The 23,710-nt window shown below is 26.8% G+C and overlaps 1 protein-coding gene across 1 annotated transcript; it reads right to left on the bottom strand.

Moving 5' to 3' along the window:
• Positions 1 to 4,040: 4,040 nt before the first annotated feature.
• LOC110614447 (cysteine-rich and transmembrane domain-containing protein WIH1) lies at positions 4,041 to 4,660 on the bottom strand. The gene is made up of 3 exons (XM_021755981.2): positions 4,518 to 4,660; positions 4,272 to 4,419; positions 4,041 to 4,161 (listed from the first exon to the last, which is right to left on the bottom strand). Exons 1-3 carry the CDS (start codon positions 4,636 to 4,638, stop codon positions 4,116 to 4,118), a joined length of 315 nt encoding a protein of 104 aa, XP_021611673.1. The 5' UTR covers positions 4,639 to 4,660; the 3' UTR covers positions 4,041 to 4,115.
• Positions 4,661 to 23,710: the final 19,050 nt, after the last annotated feature.

Here is a 23,710-nt window from a genome sequence, read left to right as displayed (position 1 = left end):
ATTTTAAAATATGCATTTGTTGTTACATTTTGAGGGTTGAATATATTGCTTCTGATATTAAAAATTTAGGTAAATTATTATCGAGTTTTTAATTTTTATGGAATTAATTAGTTTGTCGCTATTTTAAATTTTTTTAATTAAAATTTTTCATATTTTATAAAATTCAACTTTTTAATTTTTTTTTAAAAATTATTAGTTGTTTTAAATTATTTTTAATATTTAAATTCAATAATTTTAATTTATATAATTTTAAATATTTATTTTAATTATATATTATTTAATTTATATAATTTTAAATATTCATAATATTCACTTTTTTTTAATAAGGTAAAATAAGTTCATCGATAATTTCTTTGATATAAAAACTAAAATGTTTAATTGTACAAAACATGAAAACCTTTTATTTGAGAGGTTATGAAATAAATATAAACTAATAAATTTTTTAAAAATTCAATAACTTAATAATAATTCTTCCTCCATATTTAAATTTAAAATGTGCGGATATAATTATGAATTAATATTTTATTGTTTATATCTATATTTACGTATAATATATTTTATATAAATTTTTAAATTATTTTAAATCATCTTGTCTGATGCGAAAACTAAATTACCACTAAATTATCAGTTAAACTAATAAAATTTGGTTAAGGAGTTTATCCTTCGCTTAAAAAGCATGAAATAATAATAGCCATATCAATAATAATAATACAATACAATGTTAAGAAACACATGATAAATTAGATAAAATGATTAGACCATGTAAAGTATCCATATGATATTTATATGTTGGGTCCATATAATATAATAACTGCTTTTTAATTTGTTCGAATAATTTCTCCTAATTTTTTCAATTTCTATGTAGAATCCCATTAAAGAAAACTTGATTCTTTTTCCCATGTGAACCCAAATCCTAGAATGTGAAAACGAATAATCTAAATCAGTTAATAAAAATAGCTAAGGTCCTCTGGGCTACGAAATGGCAAGGGAATGTTCTCTAAATCACATGTAAACAAATGGGAAGGATTTGGTTCCCCACTCCCCAAAAAAAATAAAAAAATCCAAACACAGTGGGCAAAATCCTACAAGTAGGCAAAGGGGGTTTGTTTGGCAACACCCCATTAGCATTAAGAAGAAAAAAAATTTTAATTTTTTAAAAGAGAAGAAAATAAGCAGCCTCATGCATATTTTCATATTCCTACTACTACTTGCTTCATTCCAGGAATATGAATATTAGGCTTCAGCTTTCTCAAAGCCAGCAGGTGATTCTTCTTCATCTAAAGATTCTAATTAAAAGCTTCCATTTCCCTTGGAAGTCCCGCTCCAAAGAATCTCACTGTGGCTTCAGAAACAACAGTACTGTATATAGCTTTTTAGAAATTTCTATAAAGGGGCTTTCAGGTGATCAGCAAATACCAGAGTTGTCTGTGAGAGAGATGAGAGGCAGAGGTGATTCCATGGAAAGCTTGAGCAGTAGTAGCTTTGTGCAATGGAACTCGCCGCTTCCATATGTGTTCGGAGGTCTAGTAATCATACTGGGACTCGTCTCTGTTGCTTTGGTAATCCTTGCTTGCTCTCACTACAGGTCTTCGCTTGAGACTAGGCATAAAGAAGAGAAGCCAAATGAAATTGCAGATGCAATAGTAGCTGTGGAGCCTAAAATTGTTGTGATCATGGCTGGTGATGAGCATCCCACTCACGTGGCTATGCCTTCTGCTTTCACTTGCCATGTCCAACAACCTTGAGTACATTCTTTAACCTTTTTCCTTTGTTCTTTTTTTTTTTTTTATGAGTTAAAACCCATTGATTTTTCCTTTATTTCTTTAATATTATTGATTTAGTGGTATGCGTTTGATGCCAATTAGCTATTTGCTTTTTTCTATAATATGGATATCCATCCAAAAATTTTACTTAATTAATATGATTAACCCTTAAAACCCAATTGAGCAAATGACCAGTGAGTTTGGCACCTTCCAATTCCTTTACCTTTTCTATGCATAAGTAAAAGAAAGTAGCCCTAGCAAGAAGATTTCAATCAATATTAAATATGTGGATAATTTATAAGCTGGCCCATATCTACTCAAACCCATCTATTTGGAACTTATTAGACTTAAGGCATACATACATATTAACGTATCTCAATTTTATCAAAAAGATAAAATTATTTTTTTGTCCTTAAATATAGCATAATTTTAATAGATTTATCAATTTATTTTTAAAAATTAATATTTTAATTCTTAAAATTTAATTCAATCAAAATTAGATTTTTTTATTTAATAATTCTGTTAATCAATAATTTAAATTTAATAAAAAAAATTAAAATATAATTTCAAAAATATCCTTACCACTAATAAAAATTATTTTCATCCCTCGAATCCCTAATTTCTCTTCAGTTTTTTCAAATATCTAAGTTATTTTCATTCTCTTTGAATTTTCAAATTATGTTCATTATTTATGTATGGTCAAAAGGAATGGAGGAGAGGAGGGCGATGGTAAGCAGTGAGCAGAGTCAGGCAAGCGGCAAACAGCGGCCGATGGCTAGCAACGTGAAATGGCGAGCAACAACACTTGATGGTGAATGACCAGAGCCACGAGGGATGATGAGCAGGGAGATATGCGAGATGACAAGCGATGCGAGCAACACGTGAGGGCGAACAGGGAGAGATGTGAGTGGCTAGTAACGGCTGTCAGTGGGTGACGTAAGCGGCAGGTGACCCTGAGCAGCGGCAAACGATAAGGAGGGACTTCTGTTGAATTTTGATTTTTAATTTTTAATAATTTAGTTTTATCTATTTTGCTTTTGTTGAATTTATGGAGTTTGAATTTGAATCTCTTGGATTTTTTTATTTGTGGAAATTGAATTGAATTTTTTTTTTTAAATTTATAAATTAATTTTGTTGGTTCGATTTTTAAAGAAAGACCTTTTGTTTTTATGAAATTAAATATTAAGAATTAAAATATTAAATTTAAAAAAAATAATTATTTTATATATTTTAACTATAATTATAAATTAATAATAACAATTTAAAATTTTTTGCATCTATTTAAATTACTGAGCATAAAGCAAAAATTTCTTTATTTTTTTAGAATAATGATAAAAAGCATGATTAAAATTAAAATTTTATTAAATATAAAATAAATTTTTTATTAAAATATATTATTATATAATAAAAAATAATTTATTTTAATAATTTTAAATTACTGCAAAATTATTACTTTAAAAATATTAATACAACAATTTCACGACAAACACTGATTTCTTAAGGCTAAAATGAACTCATAGTGTATTATAATATATGGGAGTTCATTATAAAACGGTTATTATATCATTTTTTTTATCATATATTACAAATTATATTTAATTTTTTAAATATAAAATTTAATTTAATAAATTATTTCGTTAATCAAATAAAACTTTATATATTTTATATATTGTATTATAATTTAATATTATTTAATTAAGCACTTTACCTAAAATTTTAACTAATTACTATAAAAGCAAAATCATAATCAAAATCATAATCGTAGTGTCCCACATTTGCTGGGAAAAGCAAAATCATAATGGTTTATAATTAGTTAATAAAAATTATTAAATAATTTGAATTAATTATTTTAATTAATTAAAAATAAATTTAAAAATTATTAAAATTAATTTAGACTTAACCGACAATTAATATCAAAACTATTTTGAATTAAAAAAATTATGTGATAACACTAAATTTGCAAGAAAAGGGTTATTCTTGCGAGATGGTAAAGCACTAACGAACTATGATGATTGAGAATCGGATCTTAATTTAGCAATAATCATTTTAAATCAAGTAAAAATTAAATTCAAAATTTATTAAAATTTATGTTCAGGAGTATTTTTTTTTTTAAAAAAATAAGGTTTTTAAAAATTTCAGTTTTTTAATCTATCAATTTGGAGTGTTAAAAGGTTTTAATATATATTTTTTTTATAACTAATCCTAAAAAATCATAATAACAAGTTAGCTTACAAGATTGTAAAAATCATATTTGGAATACTAGTTGAATATACCAAAATTTATTTATTTTATATCATATATACACAAGAGAAGGAACTCAAGTCTGTGGAATTATGAAATAGTGGTTAGCCCTCAAAAGCAAGCATCCAAGCAACAATAGCAACACCAGCCAGCACAACTGCACAAATAAATATTTAAAGAATTTATATTGAGTCAAATCTTAAGGGAAATAGATAATTTTACATGAAAATATCAGGTTTACAGGAGAGATGAGGGAGAGAGACTTACCATCCCCTCCAAAATCCATCACCCTTGGATTTGGTTTGCAATGGAGGAGGAGGAGGAGGAGGAAGACGAGGAGAGTTTCCATTGTTTATAGGATAATTTGCTGGTGGTGGAGCAACAAAAGGATTTGGAGAGCTTGCTGGATATGGTTCTGCATAATTCATTTAACAAATAACTTGTATCCCAAATCACAGTTCTATAAATTAATACTTAAGAATATTTTTTTTTATGGTTTATAGAAATATGTACCTTGACTTTTGTTGTGATCCCAATTACTCATGTCCTTCAGAACTCTGGCTACAAGAAAAATAGAGAAATACAAAGAGAAAGTGAAGGAGGTAATAATGGAGATGGGAAGCAAGCGATGCATAGTGTGTGTATATATATATATATAGAGAGAGAGAGGTTGAGATTTGAGATAGTGGAGCAGTTGTAGCTAACGCTAAAAAGCTGCTTTCCTTTGTTGTTTTCTTTATTGGATCAGGTACTACTAATATACTAGGCTTTTGATAGAGAAGCAAGTATTCCTAAGCTCTATATATCTAGACGATTCAAATGTCATATAAAATAAAATTATAAGTTTATCAAAAAATTTCACAATCAAAGCCAATAACGATAATTGTTAGGGTAATTTTGACTTCACTTCCAATTTAATTTAATAAGGAAAATTAACTCTAAATTATCTAATATGCTCTCCTCAGTCATATCAAATATATTAATTAAAATTTATCATCCATTTTTCAATAGTTAGAGAAAATAACAATCAATTCATTAGATCCTTTGATTATTCTGTAAAAACTTTTCATAGGTTGAATTTCACTCGCAATTTAATTATTAATTTACACTTTTTCTGTATTATAATTTTTATTCACTTTATTTTTTACATATATTAATAAAAATAATTTTTTATAATTTTTTAATTATATTCATTTTAAAAATATTAAATTTTATTAATTATTAAAAGATATTTTGAGAGATTTTTAAAAATATTATAAAATTAAATAATATAAAAAAAAATTTAAAGCAACTAAAAAACTGGACAAAATGATAGTACAGAGAAAGTATAATTTATTAGCCCATTTATATTACTAGCTTTCACTTTCCCTTTGAACTAAGGAACAAGATCAATTAAATACTTAAGCATAATTAAGACATTAGAAACAACAATAAGCTATTACATTAAAATCAATTAATTATAAATTTAGTTCAATATTATTCAATAATTGCACTCGTAAATTCATCATTCCAAAAATAATAAAATCTTAAAATGCAATTAAAAGAAAAGAGTCTAGAAGAAACTCAGAAAGTTAATTGAAGTTTGGTTATGCTTCCTCTTAATTCCTCGAGGCTTTTTGTAAAAGTGCCTAAAAGATTTTTAACTTCGATGATTTTCAGTATACCAATAAGAGTCATAAAAGAACTTGTTGCAAGAAAAAATTTAGGTGAGAATAAATTGATAAAAAAAAATTGATAAAAAAATTGAATAAAAAAATTGATAAAAAATAAATTAAATATTTATGAAAATTTTAATTTCAAACAAGGGTTCGGATTTCCTTCTATTTGTTTTTCCATTTTGACTTATAATAAGCATGGACAATACGACCTAAAAAAATTAAAACATACCTGAACTATGCGCTAAACTATGTATATTGGCTGAGCTTATAAGCTGGTCTAACCAGCTTATGAGTTTTAAAATTTAGTTGACTCGTTTATTTATAACAATGTAATAAGCTTATATGTAATTCATAAGCACAAAAATAAGTTAGTCTCCCTAAATATTTGTGAGCTACCTTATCTTTCCAATGTCTTATCTTTTCAACAACTCTTATCACTTCAAGCTTATAAAAAAGGCAATTTATAATCTTGTTTGAATTGATTATCTTCAACATCCCCTTGCAAACTAAGCAAGGCTGGAGGCATAGTTTGTTGCAGAAAAAGGGAAGTGTTACCTTTGTTGTAGGTTTGGTAAAGATGTCGGTAACCTATTTATCCGAGAAGATATGTTTAGTAACAAGAGATCCAAGGGCCACTCGTTTCCATACATAGTGGTAGTCTAACTCTATATATTTGCTATATGCATGAAACACATGATTAATAGTCATATACAATATGCACTAATATTATCACAATACAAAACTGGAACGGTAGATAATTGAATATGAAGGTTATTAAGAATACATTGCAGCCAAGTTAATTTTGTAGTTGTATGGGTTATGGCTCGATACTCTACTTCAGTGCTACAATGAGAAACTGTGTATTACTTCTTTACACACCAAGATATAATATTTGTACCAAGGAAGGTACAATAGCTAGTGGCTAACTGTCTCAAAGTAGGACATCCCGCCCATTCAGCATCTGAATAAGCAGACAACTCAAAGAAGGTGTTGGAAGTAATATGCAAATTAACCAGTATCAATTGTACCTTTCACATAGAGGAGAATATGCCAAACCAATTTAAGGTGCACCTCTATTGGCACATGCATATATTGAGAAATATAATTAATATAATATGATAAATCAAGTCGGGTGAGCGTTAGGTGTTGAGGTGTATCCACAATCCCACGATAGTAGCTCGGGTCATCCAATAATTTTGAGTCAGTTATATGTTTATTTTTAATTTCCAAAGGAGTTGGCACCGGTTGAAAATATAACATATCAGACCATTCAAGAATGGAGTGCGCATAATGAGTTTGAGATAACTATAATCCATGCGATTTAGATGTTAATTCAATCCCAAAAAAATGATGTATTGACCCCATATCTTTCATTGTAAACTCTGCACTTAAGGTTTAAACAAAGTGACGCACAAGTTCTTTAAAGGAATCGATAAGCAACTTGTCATCAACGTAAACTAACAAAACAAATACACCATTAGTCAAATGACAAACAAATAAAGAGGGATCAGCTAAACTACAGAAAAAACCATAGGAAAGAGAAACTTGCTAATCCGATCAAACCATGGATGAGGTGCCTATTTAAGCCTATACAATACACACTGTAATTTACACACATGCAAAGGATATGATTTATCAGACATACTTGGAGGTTGTTCCATATAAATGATTTCAATAATATTACCATGCAAGAAACCATTCTTAACGTCTAGCTGCCAAATAGGCTAATTATTAACTAAAGCTACTGTTAACAATAAATGGATAGCACCAAATTTAATAGCCAGAAAGAAGGTCTTCGTATGATTTACACCATCAAGCTGATGATACTCTTTTACCATAAGAAGAGCTTTAAGTCGTTCTAAAGTTCCATGTGGTTTTAGTTTAGAATTAAATACCCATTTTGACCCTATAACATGCATATTGGGTGTTCTAGAAACTAAAGACCAAGTATTATTTTTGTTCAAAGCATATAATTCATCTAACATGGCAAATTTTCAACTTGGATATGATAAAGCATTCTTAACAATTCTAGGCTCACGAGGACTAGTAGAAGAAATCGAAACAGATAAACTATATTTCGGATTAGGTTTAAAGATTTCAACCCGTGACTTTGTAACCATTGGATGTCCAACAAACCATTGCATTTGTGAATTTATTTGAACAACCTCATCATTTATGTTGTGCAGCAGCATTGAGGTGCTGGATGTACAATCCTCAGGCTAGGCTTAGGCAAGGCAGTTCAGTAGGAGATACCTCAGTCAATTCAGTTGTAATCAAAAGTGATCCAATAAAAACTATTCAATCTGTAGCTACTTCAAATGAAGAACCAGCAGCTTGTGAATATTCAGTAGAAGGAACAATTGCAGGTCGTTTTTGTGCAACAGAAGAAGTAATGGTAGTTAAACAAATGGCTTTCACAACTATGCTACTGGTACTTGAAATATTTGTTTCATCAAGTAATAACAAAATATTAGTAGATGGTAGTAATTATACATAAAAAATATTGTGAACATGTTTATCCTTGGGCAAAATAGATGAGGTTTTAAAAGGAAAGCCCATTTCATCAAAAACAACATGACGCGAAATGAAGAACGTTTTTATCATGAGGCGAAAGCATTCATAACCCTTTCGTTTTTCATTATAGCCAACAAAAACACAACACTTTTTTTCGGATCAAATTTATGTGACTTTGAATCCCAAGTATATGGATAGCATTTAATTTCAAACACACGAAGCGAGTTGTAATCTAGATGTGTGCCACGCAATTTAAAATATGGTGTTTCAAAATTTAATGCAGATGATGGCAATCAGTTTATCAAATAAACACCAGTAGTAAATGTTTCAACCTATAAATAAAGTGGTATATGACTATGGAAAAGTATAGTCATACCTATCTCACAAATAACATGATGTCGTCTTTTGATTATACTTGTTTATACTAATGTATATAGATATGAAATTTGATGGACGAGGAAAGTGAGATGACAATCGTGAATTAACAAACTCTCCACCACCGTTAGAATGAATACCTTAAATTTTTTATTGAATTGTCTCAAAACATATTGTTTAAAGGCTAAGTACACATAAAAAAAAAAAAATCAGACTTAAGATTTAATGGAGCTATCCAAGTATACAAAACAAGTATAAAATTTAAATTTACTAATAGAAAGTAGTGGAGTAGAACCCCACAAATCATAATGTATCTTATCAAATGTATTAAAACTTGAATGTTCAGAAGAATTAAACATTAACTAGCTAAGTTTGCCAAACTTACAACTATCACACAAGTATTCAGGTTGAGAAGACCCGATAACATGGATAAGCTTTTTATTTTTTAATAATTGAATTATTGAAACTTGAGGATGTCCTAAGTGCTATGCCAAATCACTATTGAACCAGCACAAAATCTATTCGAAAAATGAGATTTAGGAGTACTGGAAATAACATACAAATTATGATTTTAGTTCATTGTTATTAAGGAGTGCCCTAATTTTTTGTTCCTTAATACAAAAAATTTCATTAGAAAATTCACAATTAACAGGAAATTGTGATGTTAACTGACTAATTGAAAGTAATTTTCTTTTTAAGCTAGAAACAAAGAGAACATTATTTAGTGGCAATATATTTTTCTGTTTAACAAAAGACTCACCAACACCTATTATAGGCAGCAAAGAACCATCTCCTATCATAATTGAATCTGAACCTTTATAATTCTGAATTTTAGTGAGTAAAGAACACTTACATGTCATATGATTGGAGGCTCCAATGTTCGTTCTCTACTCTGTATCTGCAATTGAATTATCTAAAGTGAGTGCTGCAAGAGCCATTGGAATTGTAGCATTCTGACCAACTTGTTTTTGTATCTACCAACATATTTTAGCTATATCTACCAACATATTTTAGCTATATGTCCAGTTTTACCACAATACTGGTATGTTTCATTTCGATATAGCTCACGTTCTTCAGCCATCATTCATTGCTCCCCAAGTGGTGGTGGTCAACATGATTGAGCATCAACAGTGTTGTTATCAGCTTGAACCCTAGGTCATTGTGCTTGAAAGCCACGTCCAGTTGAACTAAATCCAAGATGCCCACCTGATGGTGGTCAATTAAAAAAGTTGATCGGCAGAGGAGTTGAACGATTAGAGAAGTTATTTGTTCGACATATTTGCACCAACAAAGCCGATTGATTAGGAAAAATAGGTTGTCCAAAACTTTGATGTTGTCCGTAAAAATCCACGTGTGACAGAGACCCTTCCGAACTTCCTGAAAACTAGTTATGCCTTTGATAAAAATTTTACAGCTAAGAGACCAATTCAGAGTAAGTGGATCTAGGTGGTTTCAACATTGTAGTGGTAAAGATTTCGTATTGAGGCCCAAGGCTAGTAAGAAGACAAAAGACCTTCTTCTAATCTTGTACCGGTTTCCCAATCACAACTAAATTATCATAGATACATTTGAAAAATCAAATATGCTCTCCAATTGATCTGGTTTCATCTTTGTAAAGGTAAGTGAGTTGTTGCTGCAAAGTAAACTCACGTTCCTATGTTTTTGGGCGAATTAGTGCCAATGATCCATCCACGAAGAAGTCAGTCAGATTTTTGCCAAGTAACAATCTCCTTCGCTAACTAAGGTTCTGAACTAGAAGTTTCTGATGTCACCAAACTTTGGTGGAGTAGGAGGTTCGTTGTTAAGATGGCCAACAAGATTCTGACTTTCAAGGTTAAAAATTACAAATATTGAGAGAAAAAGTACTCATTCTTTAAACTAGGAGAAAAAGAAAAAAAATATTGCTGAATTAGTAATTGGTCTGGTAGAGATGATTTTAACAAATGAAATATCAGACACAAACGATAAGAAAGCTAGAGTTTTGGAATGGTTGGAATACAAATTGGTAAATAGTTTGGTAAACAAATTGAATTTAGCATATTGTATTTGATAGGAAATTAGAAGACAATTTAATGGTTTTGTTGGAAAAAAAATGAATTGAAATTTGACGGGTTGTATCTAGTAGAAAACAAATTGAAAATTTAGTAATTTATGACTTATGATTTTTTTTTCTTTTATTTTGGAGAGAATGCTTCTCTCAGCGATTTTGTGACTTAGAAACACACCTTGGAAAGGAAGGATTAAGCTTTGATGCTAAAAGGAAAATAAAGAATAAAAACATTAAAAAGAAAAAAGAAAAATCTCAATTTTCTTGTCGGAACTTATTCTTGAAGTAGAGGGAAATAATTTTATTTTTTAATTTTAGTGATTTTGTGACTTTGAAACACAACTTGAAAAGGAAGAATTAAGCTTTGATACCAAGAAGAAAATAAAGAATGGAAAACATTAAAAAAAAAATCTCAATTTTCTTGTTGGAATTTATTTTTGAAGTAAAGAGAAATAATTTTGTTTTTTTAATTTTAGCTGCTTAAATTAGATGGCAGATACATTACATAATAGAGTAGTGTACAACTAATTTTAACTAAATACAAAACTATGTGTAACTTAAATTTTTTTATCGCTAAATACATCCCTCAAATATTTGTGAGCTACTTTATCTCTCCACTGCCTTATCTCTTTAACATCTCTTATCATTGCAAGCTCATATCTCTCCGACTACTCTTATCATTCTAAACTCATACAAAGATCATTAATAATCTTATTTGAATTGATTATCTCTAACTTAAATATTATTATTTTAATTAGTCAAATATTTATTAAATTAAAATTATATTGAAATTTCATTTATTAAAATAAAATTAATATGAGATAGAGGTGAGCATTCGATCGGTTCAATTTAAATCCGAATCGAGCTGAGTAAATCAAAAATTGAAATTTTAGTATTTAATTTTCTTAACACAAAACAATTTGTAACATAATATTATATATAAAAATTAAAAAATTGTATATAAATAAAATAATATATATATATATACACACTTGCAATGGGCGCAAGCAATCGGTATCTGTTTCTCCTAAAGCAGTGAGGTTATAAGAATTTGTCATGTAAATTTGCTTCCAATCTATGTTAGGTTAGGTTAATGGTTGTATGAGGACTTCCAGCACTTGTGCTTCATCCAAGGAAGACTCATAAAGACATGGGCTTTTTGCTAATTTAGGTGTGAAAAATTTTTTATTGTAGATTTGGAATCGAGAAAAAATTATTTGTGAATTTAGAATTGAACTGTCAAATGGTGGTCGAAAAGAATATGTGATGCCTGTTTATCAGGCGTCAGAACTTAGCGTTATTTAAAATGGCATCAAACTATTATTATTATTTTTTTTTTAAGAATGGCCTGGTCCAACGTAGAGAGGCGCTATGACATTATTTTTTTTTTATTTTTTATTTATTAAAATATTATAATTATATTAATTAATTAATATATTATTTTTATATTATATTAATTTAATAATTATATTTATATTATATTTTTATTATAATAAATTTTTTATAATATATTTTATTAATTTTAATATATTTTTATAATAATATTATAATTAAATAATACTAATTATAAATTTATTTATCTATTATTAAATATGTATATATAAGAATACTGAATTAAAAAATAATAGATTAATTAATTAATATGAATATTTAAATTTTTTTTTGAAATGAAGATCGAAAAATAAATCTGAAGTATCTCAGATTTATTCAGATACACTTACCACTTGGGTACGTCTGTGAGCGCATGGATATTTAAAATTATAAAAATTAAATTTATTTTTATTGAACTGTTATTTTGGGGAGTTATAAAATATATTATTATATGATTTGATAACCGTCGGACTTCTCTCACTCAAAAGGAGGCTAAACTAAAAAATATGAAATATGCCTAAGGTCTCAAAAACCTCTCAAAAACTAACTTCATTTAGCTAATCCAACATCTTTGGTCCTGACTCAGACACGGAGGGAGATCGGCTCGCCCGCGAGCCCGGATCCAGCACAAGAAGTCCAGTTACTTTGCAGGTCCTGACAGACACAGAGAGGGTCCTGACGCTTACATAGATACGGATATATAGAGACAGACGGCACTATAGTATAGCAGAGAGAACGTTAGATATATAAAGGGGAGGAAGCACTTTTCTCTCCATCTAAACTTAGACGATTACTGTAAACTCCATTATTATGGATATCAGATTATCATAATTAGATATATAAAAATAATTCAATATTGTTGTATATATTTATTCAATAATAAATTTTTTTATTATTTTAATAAATTAATACAATAATTTTTTAATCACGTAATAATGTTGTTTATAACTCTACAAATTACTAAAATCTCTACAAATTACTAAAATAAGTTATAAACAGTTATTATATTTTATAAAAATATTTTTAATATGTAAGTACATAAAAATATTTAAAATTATAATATTATTCTACTATTATGCTATTAAACGTATATAAAATCACTCACTGTATTAATTACTTTATTTATTTATTTATTTTTTTGATAAATTATAAATAATATGTATAAAATGTTTAAAATTATTATATTATTTTATTATTAGATATTATATGAAAATATTGAATTATAAATTATCAAAGAAAAATAAATAAATAAATTAATCTAATCGTAGAATAAATTAATTAACAGTATAATTTTATTTTATAATTCTAAATATTAATATATTTTATATATTAATATTTAATATATTTTATTATTAATATTTAAATTAAAAATATTACTCACCTTATATGATTTTAATGTTATAAAAGTATTATTATTATATAATTACGTATATTGTCATAAATTAATATTATTCTGTGGTTATGTATCAATGCACAATCAAATAAAAATAAATTTAATTTTTATAATTTTAAATATTTATACTAATTATTTAATTCAGTATTTTTTATATATATTTAATAACATGTAAATAAATTTATAATTAGTATTATTTAATTATAATATTATTATAAAAATATATTAAAATTAATAAAATATATTATAAAAAAATTATTATAATAATAATAATATAATATAAATATAAATATTAAATTAATATAATATAAAATAATTATAATATATTAATTAATTAATATAATTATGATATTTTAATAATTAAAAAATAAAAAAAAATCATGGCGCCACTCATAATCATGCAAGGTCATTTTTAAAAATAAAAAAAAAATAAATAATGGTGTGGCGCCACCGTAAATGGTTTCAGATCATTTTTAAAAATAAAAAAGAAATAAATAATAGTTTAGCATCGTTTACGATGATGACCCATTATTTAGAATGACGTAGGTTCTAGCGCCTGTTAAATAGGTGTCAGACACCTTTTTTACTATATTCTTTTTTAACCTCAAATTCACAAATAAAATATCTCGCATCCCTAAATTCAAAAACCCCAAAGACACCTCCTTTTAACTTTGCTGACGATAGAAGAGACTGCGCTTTTGGTTTTGGAGGCCTTCATCCATTTTCTTCAAAAAATAACCATTACCCTTTATCTCTTTACTTTGGAGAAGTGCTAAATTATGGGGTAGGTCAATATGGGCCAATTGGCTGAGAGAGTTTCAAACTTCAAGTCCGAAGGTGTCTCATGGAAGCTGCTGGAATAATTGTTAACCTCGCACAACCTTTATTCTCTGTAATTCTGTTCCAAAACTTTCATCAAGGTGCATGTAAACCCATGTATTTCTCATGAAAAGATATAGAAATTTCATTTTAACACTCCCATATATTGTTTTTTTACATGGTATCAGATCATTTTCTCTACTTTTCACTATTATTCCTCAACTCAAACCTTCCTGCCCTATCCAGTATGGCTGAAATAACCAACCAAGATGGAAACACCTCCGCTTCAAACACCACCAAAACCAACAACCAGCAAAACCATGGAGGATACGTTGAATATACTAAATTCAAATTATAGATATACCCTTTGATGGCAACAACTATCTATCATGGAACAGATCGATGGTGATTGCATTGAAAGTTGAAGTTAAACTGAGATTTATTAGTGGCAAGTGTGATTTACCTGAGGATGACCTAGTTATGAGTAAGAAATGGTAGAGGGCATAGAGTATGGTCACTCCTTATCCCAAAATTATAAAAACAATACACATACATATGACACATGGTTAACTCAAGGAGAAACAGAGTGAATATGTAACTATTAAAAATTTATAAAATAAAATTATAATATAAAAAATTCCATTGCTATTACACATAAGATATGGCAATTCCAACTATCCGTACCAAATTTGGCAATGGATAATTCTTATTTAGAACAGACTTTTATGAATCTGTAGTATAATTATATAGAATTTCGTTAACACTATTATATATTATTTTATTGTATGAATCTATACTTTCATATTTTACAATGGGCAATTCTTGCTTAGTTCAATTCTATATAAATTCATACAGTATTTGCGACGTATAAATTTAGTTTAAAGGGTCTAATTTAAATAAATAATTTAAGTAAATAAAATATATTATTTTCCATTTTTATTATTTTTGTTGATTTTTTTAATTTTAAAATTATTGTTCTCATTTTTATTATTATAGTAATATATAAAACGACTACTATAATTGTATTTAATTTTATATTATTTTTAAATTAATCAATTATTAATTATTATTTTTAAATAAATATTCAAAATATTTTTTTAATATTTAATAAAATTTAATATATATTTAAAAAATAAAATTTTATAAAAAATGAATAAATTTTTATAATTAAATCATTATTATTCTCATCGAAATATATTCTTAATAATATCATTATCAGTATTTGTAAATATATTTTTCAATATAAATTATCGATAAATTATTTATGATTCATCACTAATTTTATTATAAAGTCGACTTTTAATAATATTTACTGGAGAAAAAAATTTTTTCACTCGTAAGATGAAATCCATAAAATATAATATTATTAAAATAATATAATATTTTAATACATCGGTTACTATGAAAATTTGATTTTTATAAAAGAAATAAATATTTTAATTTATTAAAATTTATTTTTGTATAATTTTAATTATATAAATAGATTAATAATTAAGTGAAATAAATTAAAAAAAATTATTACTTAATAATAAAAATAGTATATATAATTAGTGTCTAATTTAAGAAAAAAAAAATAGAAACTTAAACTTGAAATCTTAAAAATGAAATCTTAAAAATGAAAACTAAATTTTTTAAATTGAAAAATAATAGAGGAGATGAAGGATTAAATAATTATTTTTTTTTGATAAATAGATTAAAGAGTTTGATTTTATAAAATATAATAATAATTTAATTAAATAATTTTAAAATAAAGATGAGCCGATAAATTTTTCACTCATAGATTTAGTCTGGTGGTAATTGTATCTGAGTAAATTTGAAAGGTTTCATATTTTACACCTCCAATTTTCAATCCCATTTGAAATTTTTTTTTTAAATATATAAAAATTTAATGGTAATATTTCATATTTTAGAAAAAATTATCTATATACCCCTAAAAATTTTCAAAAATTTCAGGAGGTAAAAGTAAAATTTTTCCATTGTTATGTTGCTCGGCCCACTTGTTCCCCAAAGTCTCTAAGGACACAAGTTATATAATCTGAGGCAGTTATTCCATAATTAATCTGTGCCTTGAAACAGGTGATCAACGGCTTTGTAATGTCCAAACTAAAGAGCTTCTGCATAAGCAATTTCTTCTCTTGGTTTCAGTACTTAAATTCGTAATGGGTTAGGTTTTTGTCTTCTTTTTCTCCTATGATAAGTACTGAAATTATCTGCTGATTCACGGGCAATCTCTTGTTGACTTTTTAATCATATGATATCTAGTTTATCAAAGGAGAAAAAAACACTCTAGAGTTTGGAACTGAAAATTCTGTGGAATTTTCACACAATTTTCATCATACGACTTCTCATAGTATTCTGAGTAAAAAAAAAAAAAAAAGGTGTTTGGATATAGCTGGGAGTGTCTATCTGAAGATCATGTAAGCAAGATAAGCCATTCTTGGAATACAATTCTATGATTAGATTAGAAGATTATGGCAGTAATTGTATTATATACGGAGAATTCATGAAAAGTTATATTATAAAGTTAAATCACAAGTATTATAATATAGTTAATTGGAGGCACATTATAGAAAATTTAGTTAATTTTACGCCGTCCAAAGGTATAGTGGTCGGAGAGATGGAGACTGGGCTGAAGGCGTGAAATTTAAACAGTAGAGACGGAGACTTTGCCGTCCTTGCTTTGGTACTGCAGTGACTTAATTTGTCTGTAATGATAAAAATTTCAATTTTTTTTAAAAATTAAATTTATTTGATTTCTTTGACTTGCTATTGGTTCTACGGCTAACTTTTTCGTCTGAAGTTTTTCTTAAACCTTTAATAGAAATTATATTACAAAACCGTTAAATGCAACTGAAAAAATTCTACTTGTTACATTGAGCATCAATAATTAGTATAGAGAAGAGAGTGATATCCATGCGTGTGGATGCATGGATGGAATGGATAATAATTATATATTAATTCATCTTGATAAAATCGAAAAATCCCAGCAGCCAAAAAGTCAAAGAAAGCGTGCATGGTTTTGTAGATCATGATTTAACCTAATCATGTTGTTTCAAGCTTTAAACATACAAATAAAACATAAAGCTAAAGCAATGAGAATATTAAGATCTCTTCCAGCTTAGACAAGGTTGTCGTATTTGCAGCGACACGACATGTCGAATCCTCCACGTGGGGGCCAGGCCAATGGAGATGCAGCTCATGGTGATGATCTTGCAAGATGACAAGCAGCAAGAATAATTTCATGGACCAAACCTTGTCTGGTGACACCATATGTAATGATCTTCTCTCACAAAATTGCAAAATTATAAGTGGGGAACAGCCCTATTCTTGCTTTCAACAATGGGGACATTGAGTCCCCCACCCCCAATCCAATCCTCTAGCTATTATCCTTACTCTTCTTCTTTCTTTTTTTTTTTTAATGTTTGTTTTGTCTTTTCATGACTCTCTTCCCATGAACGGCTCCACCTTGCTTTAACCGTGAACTATTGAAAATTCAACATGCTTTAACCATTTTCCAATGAATATATCAATGTTTAGGACTATTGAAAAAATTATCGTCTGGATGCATCGATATGAATTAAATTTAGTAAAAAATTTAAAATTTCTCTAAAATTAGAATAAAATTTCATTTTTAATATAAATTTACTGCTAAATTATTGTTAAAAGATCAAATAAATCTAAATAAAATTAAATAATCTAAGTAGAGTATAAATCACACTCTAAAATTATAATAAATGAAGATTTTATTTAAATTTTTAATGATACTTGAAGATAAATTTAGACCGAAAGATTTTGATATATTTAGTTTTTGCGTAAAATTAGCTTTATTCAATTTAATTTAATGCTAACTTTATAGATGTCCTATTTGAAAGAATTTTATAAAACTTTAATTCAATTATTTTTTTTATTTTTTTGAATAAAAAATTTTAATTCTTTTTAGCATATAAATTTATCATTATAAAAGAATAAAAAAGAAATTTTTAACATAAAAAATCTAATTCTTGTCAATTTTCATTATAAAAAAAATATAATCATGTATAATTATGCAAGAGTTTATTTAGGATTTTATCTTGTAATTAAATTTCAAACAAAGCCAATAAGAAGAAAAAAAAATTGTAGGAAAAGTACGTTTTGATCTCATAGTAAAACTAAATACCTTCCTTTTATAAAACATATTAATTACATATATTATGTAAGAACTAAATAGTTATAATATTTAATTTACAGGAACTAATTAATTATATTTTAAAATCACAGATATTAATTAAAAATAAGACATTTTAATGATTAAATAAAATTTATTAATTTAATTAATTCATATTCACACCGAATAGATCCATTAAAAGGGCAAAACATTCATTTCTAAATTTTTAAATGTGTTCTATACCCAGATTTAATTTCAAAATTAGAAAAAATCAATATCATTCTATTTCAATCTTCAGAAATTATTTAATTTTGTTTTAATTACATAGATTAAGTATTTTTTTTAAAATTATTTTCATCATAAAAGGATTGGATGTATAATTTCTTAAAAATAATGATATTAATTGAAACTTTGCTTTATATTTTTAACTATATTGATTTTAAATTTATGAAGATTTTGAATTTATCCTAAATTGATACAAGGGAAAGCATGCATGTGCAGTTTGAAAAGTGAGGTTATCATATTGTATTCATTTCATTGCATGGTTTTGTCTACAAAAAAGGTAGAGTCCAATTCCATAGTCATTGATAATTAAAAAGACATGAAAGCAAGTAGTACTATTTTATTTTATTTATTTTTTCTAAAAAAAAGGTGGTAGGTATATAATTATAAAATTTCAAATCATATCATATCTTGGTACAAGATTACGTGTTGAGGATGATATAATGCAAGAGTCAAAAATGCACGGCAATTGAAATTAACATGAGATATACATGAGATGCAGAAATCACATGCATTTGCAACACATGCATCGAACCTTTGAAGCAGAACTTTTTAAAAAAAAAATTTAAAAATTAAAAAATCGTCATTTCAAATGTTACAAAAATCACTTCAGGAGTGAATGCAGAAGTAAATTCTGGAAGTTGTATGTCTGATCAGTATTAATGATTATGTAATTTCACCCTAGCAGTAGCAGTACCTATCAAGGGTTTTAAAGGAGGGAAAATTTATATGTACGTAACTTTGCATCTGTATGAGAAAAAAAATATTTATATCTAAAAAATATTTTTGAAAAGGATATTTTATGAGAAAATATTTTTTAATGAAAGATATTTTATGAGAAAATGTTTTTTTATTGTGTTTTAAAAAATAAAATATATTAATAAATTTATATGGAATAGTATAAATAAAATTTTTAAAGTTTGGAAAATAATTTTTTTTAAAAAGAAAATAAATTAATAAAAAATATTTTTTAATTAATTTTTTTTAGTGTTTCAAATGTAAAAAAAAATTAAAAATATTTTCTTAAAAATTATTATTTAAAAAATAAACGGAGCAGAAGGTTCATATACGTAAACGCAAAACATTCATCACAAGCTTTGCTACTTCCTTCATCTACCGCCAAATTAGACCATTTTATTTATGTCTTGCATTTATTTCAACTTCTGACTCTAAGTACTTTTGTTATAAATGTGTCTTTTAACAAATAATTGGATCATACAAAGAAAAAAAAATTATGTTTATCACTATAAAATTTTACTAGATTAGCAACGAAATTCTATTACATACATACTAACTAAAGAATAATCGTTAGTAAAAATTACTAATGGATCCCAATGATTGAAATGAATCTTGTTGCATTTTATTTAACAATGATTATCACCTTTGTAGATGTTTCTCAATGGATGAAAGTTTATTATAATTTATTAATAGAAGGAATTACTATTGGTTAATCGCATAATATATTATGGTATATTTAGTAACGGATTATGACTTTAGCAACATAAAGAATACTAATCAAAATCTTCTACAATAAAATGCACAATTAATCAAAATCAAATAATAATAATTAGGAAGAGATTATGAAAATAAGCTTGATAGTTGAAAGTAATAAAATTAGAGACAAATGACTATGCAATAGAAGAATATGATGAAGGCTCAAGGCAACACAGAATGATGGTGATTTATGATGACTAGAGTGCTTGAGTAAATACAAAGAGAGAGACAAATAATGAAGAGAACAAAGTCAGTACAAAATAGGTTGAGATGAAAAAAATGTGTGATTTAGAGATTAATCTTACAAAATAGAATATATATCCATTTTTAAAAAAGATTACTAACTGAACTCGAAATTTGAAAGTCCGAATATCCAATAGTTCAAAATCCGAAAAAGTCAAGGTGTATATCCGGACATTTTACCTAAAATATTATATAAATAGTTATGTAAATCACTTATAAAAATTAAGAGTGAAATATAAGAATACTCTAAAATTCTCTAAAATTTTTTATAGTATCAGAGTTTTTTTTCTGATTTTAAAATTTAAATTCAATTTTTCCTCTTTAGGGTTTCAAAACCCTAAATCTACTTTCTTGATACTACCCCATCTATGAACCTTTTCACCTCTCACCACCAGCACCACGAGAATCGTCGGACCAACCGCCCAACTTCGACACCAGAAAGTCCTATGCGTGAGGCTCACGTGCCCTCTCTTCCTAGTGCGTGAGACATCTCACTACTTCACTGTACCGATCACTCTAACGCTGATTCCAATCGTCTTTCCGGCCTTTCCGTGCCGCTATATGATATTTTGGTCATTCAATTTAGCTTTTTTGTGTGTACAATCTTGAATACGTCATATTTTTTAATGGTTTATTTGTTTTTATCATGGCAGAAAGTAATAGAGTCTCGATTTCTAACTCTAATAATTTTTCTTTGCAAATTAGTCCTATAGAAATTAATGAAACTAATTATCTTACTAAATCAAGGTTTTATTTATTATTTATCAAAATTAGAGGATTGCAGGGCGATGCCAACAAGAGAAAGTAAATTTCCTTTAAAATAGTTTTTTTTTAATAAAAAAATATTTTTTAATTAATTTTTTTAGTGTTTTAAATATAAAAGAAAATTAAAAATATTTTCTTGAAAACTATTATTTAGAAAACGTACGGAGGTCCATATAAGTAAAGCCAAAAGATTCATCACAAGCTTTGTCACTTCCTTCATTTACTGCAAAATTAGACCATTTTATTTATGTCTTGCATTTACTCCAACTTCTGACTCTAAGTACTTTTGTTATAAATGTGTCCTTTAACAAATAATTGGATCATATGGAGAAAAACAGATATGTTTATCACTATAAAATTTTACTAGATTAACAACAAATTCTATTACATACATAATAACCAAAGAAAACTTGTCATTAAAGACTACTAATAGATCCCAACGGTTGAAATGAATTTTATTGTCGGTGACGAATGTAGAAATTTAATTCAAGAGTCGAATTTAAATAAATATCTTCTGTTTTATTATTTTATTAATTTTTTATTATTATTCTAAAATTATTGTTCATTTTCTTTTGACTATTATAATTTTATTTTATTTTATATTATTTCTAAATGAACTTATCATTAATTATTATTTTTCTAAATAAATATCTAAAATATTTCTTAATCTTTAATAAAATTTAATATTTTTAAAATAGTATAATTAAAAAATTAATAAAATAAATTATTTCTTTTAATGTGTGAAAAATTTATATTCAGAAAATAATTTTTTTTATAAAAAGTGAATAAACTATTATAATTAAATCATGGTCATTCTCATCTATTTTTCATTCATTAAAATATAGTTTTAATGATATCATTATGAATATTTGCAAATATATCTTTCAACATAAGTTGTCGATCAATTATTTATGATTCATCACTATAGAATCATTCCGCTATTATTGTAACATATAAATTTATAAAAAAAATTATTAAAATAATATAATATTTTAATACAGGATTTACTATTGAAATTTATTTATTTTTAAAAAAATATTCTAACACATTAAAATTTATTTTCATATAATTTCAAACATATAAATAGATTATTAACTAAGTATAAATAGATTAGTAACTAAGTGAGGTAAATAAAAAAAACTATAACTTAATAATAAAAATGGTATATAAAAATAAATTAAATAATGAGTGAATAACCTTAAAAAAAATTAAGTGGAGACTTGAACTTGAAATCTTGAAAATGAGAAGCAAGAATTTGAAATTATAAAATATAATGATGATTTAATTAAATAATTTTGAAATAAGGATGAGTCAATAATTTTTTTAAACATGTAGGGATCTAATGATAATTTTTCATGTTTTAAAAAAAATTACCTATATACTTTTAAAAAAGTTCAAAAATTTTTGGGGGGCCATGAATGGGTCCGTCAGTACTTGTTGCATTTTGTTTAGCAACGAGTATCACATTTGTAGGTGTTTGTCAATGAACGAAAGTATTATTTATTATAATTTATTAATAGAACGGATTGTTGTTGGTTAATTGTACAATACACTGTCGTGTATTTAGCAACAGATTATGACTTCAGCAAATAAAGAGTGCTAATTAAAATCTTCTACAACAAAATGCACAATTAATCAAATCAAATAACAATAATAATTAGGAAGAGATTGTGAAAATAAGTCTGATAGTTGAAAGTAATAAAATTAGAGACAAAATGACAATACAATAGAATATGATGAAGGCTTAAAGTAATACAGGATGGTAGTGATGTCACATTACTAGAGTGCTTGTATAAATACTCCTAAATAAATGAAAGAGAGAGAAACAAAGAATGACGAGAGCAAAATCAGTACAAAATGGGTTGAGAGGAAAAAATGTGTAATTTAGGGATTAACCTTATCAATTGAATATATACCCATTTTTAAAAGATTGCTAATCGAACCTGAAATCCAAAAGTCTGAATACTCAATATGTAACGATCCGAAAATCGGACCGCCACCGGCGCTAGGATTCAGGTCGACTTAAGGTCACCGAAACCCGTAGCAAGCCTGCTATACTTCCTGTGTACCTGTAAAATCCCATATATGATCATATATTTTCTGTGAAAAGAAAAACTTTTCTCTGAACCAAGACTCAACCTGTGCATGCACGATCTCTGTACTTCAGAACCCCTGACTAGAGCTTGCTCTAGATGAGTTAAACTCATACCTGTTAAGCCTAGTTTTTCACATGCTTACAAAACATTTATATAAACAGATCAAGTACATAAAAGATTTACAGTACAAATAAGTCAAGCACAATTCTAACTCTATAGACAACTATTACATCTCTTTCATGTTACATGTCCACACTATACTATTACAGAACTCTTTTCTCTTCCTGTACTCTGTCGAACTTCCCCTGTACACTGATCCTACAAGACTGGGGTAAAGGGAGTGGGATGAGCTACTATAGCCCAGTGAGTAGAACACTAACATAGGTTATTAAACATGCTCTTATGGAATGCATCACAACACAAGTAAATTACATAATCTCGGGTGATCATGTCCCCAATAGTCCCGACATCCTATCCTCATGCCAGGGCGTAGAATGGGCACCTG

Source organism: Manihot esculenta, chromosome 5, assembly GCF_001659605.2.
Source record: "Manihot esculenta cultivar AM560-2 chromosome 5, M.esculenta_v8, whole genome shotgun sequence".
Taxonomy (NCBI): Eukaryota; Viridiplantae; Streptophyta; class Magnoliopsida; order Malpighiales; family Euphorbiaceae; genus Manihot; species Manihot esculenta.
This window is presented reverse-complemented; position numbering and strand designations above follow the sequence as displayed.

Excerpts from the sequence above, each read along its gene's own strand:
- LOC110614447 (XM_021755981.2), bottom strand. The coding sequence starts at position 4,638 with ATGCATCGCTTGCTTCCCATCTCCATTATTACCTCCTTCACTTTCTCT. Across the intron at positions 4,420-4,517 it reads GGATCACAACAAAAGTCAAG|AACCATATCCAGCAAGCTCT; the intron begins GTACATATTTCT and ends TGAATTATGCAG. Across the intron at positions 4,162-4,271 it reads GATGGATTTTGGAGGGGATG|TTGTGCTGGCTGGTGTTGCT; the intron begins GTAAGTCTCTCT and ends TTATTTGTGCAG.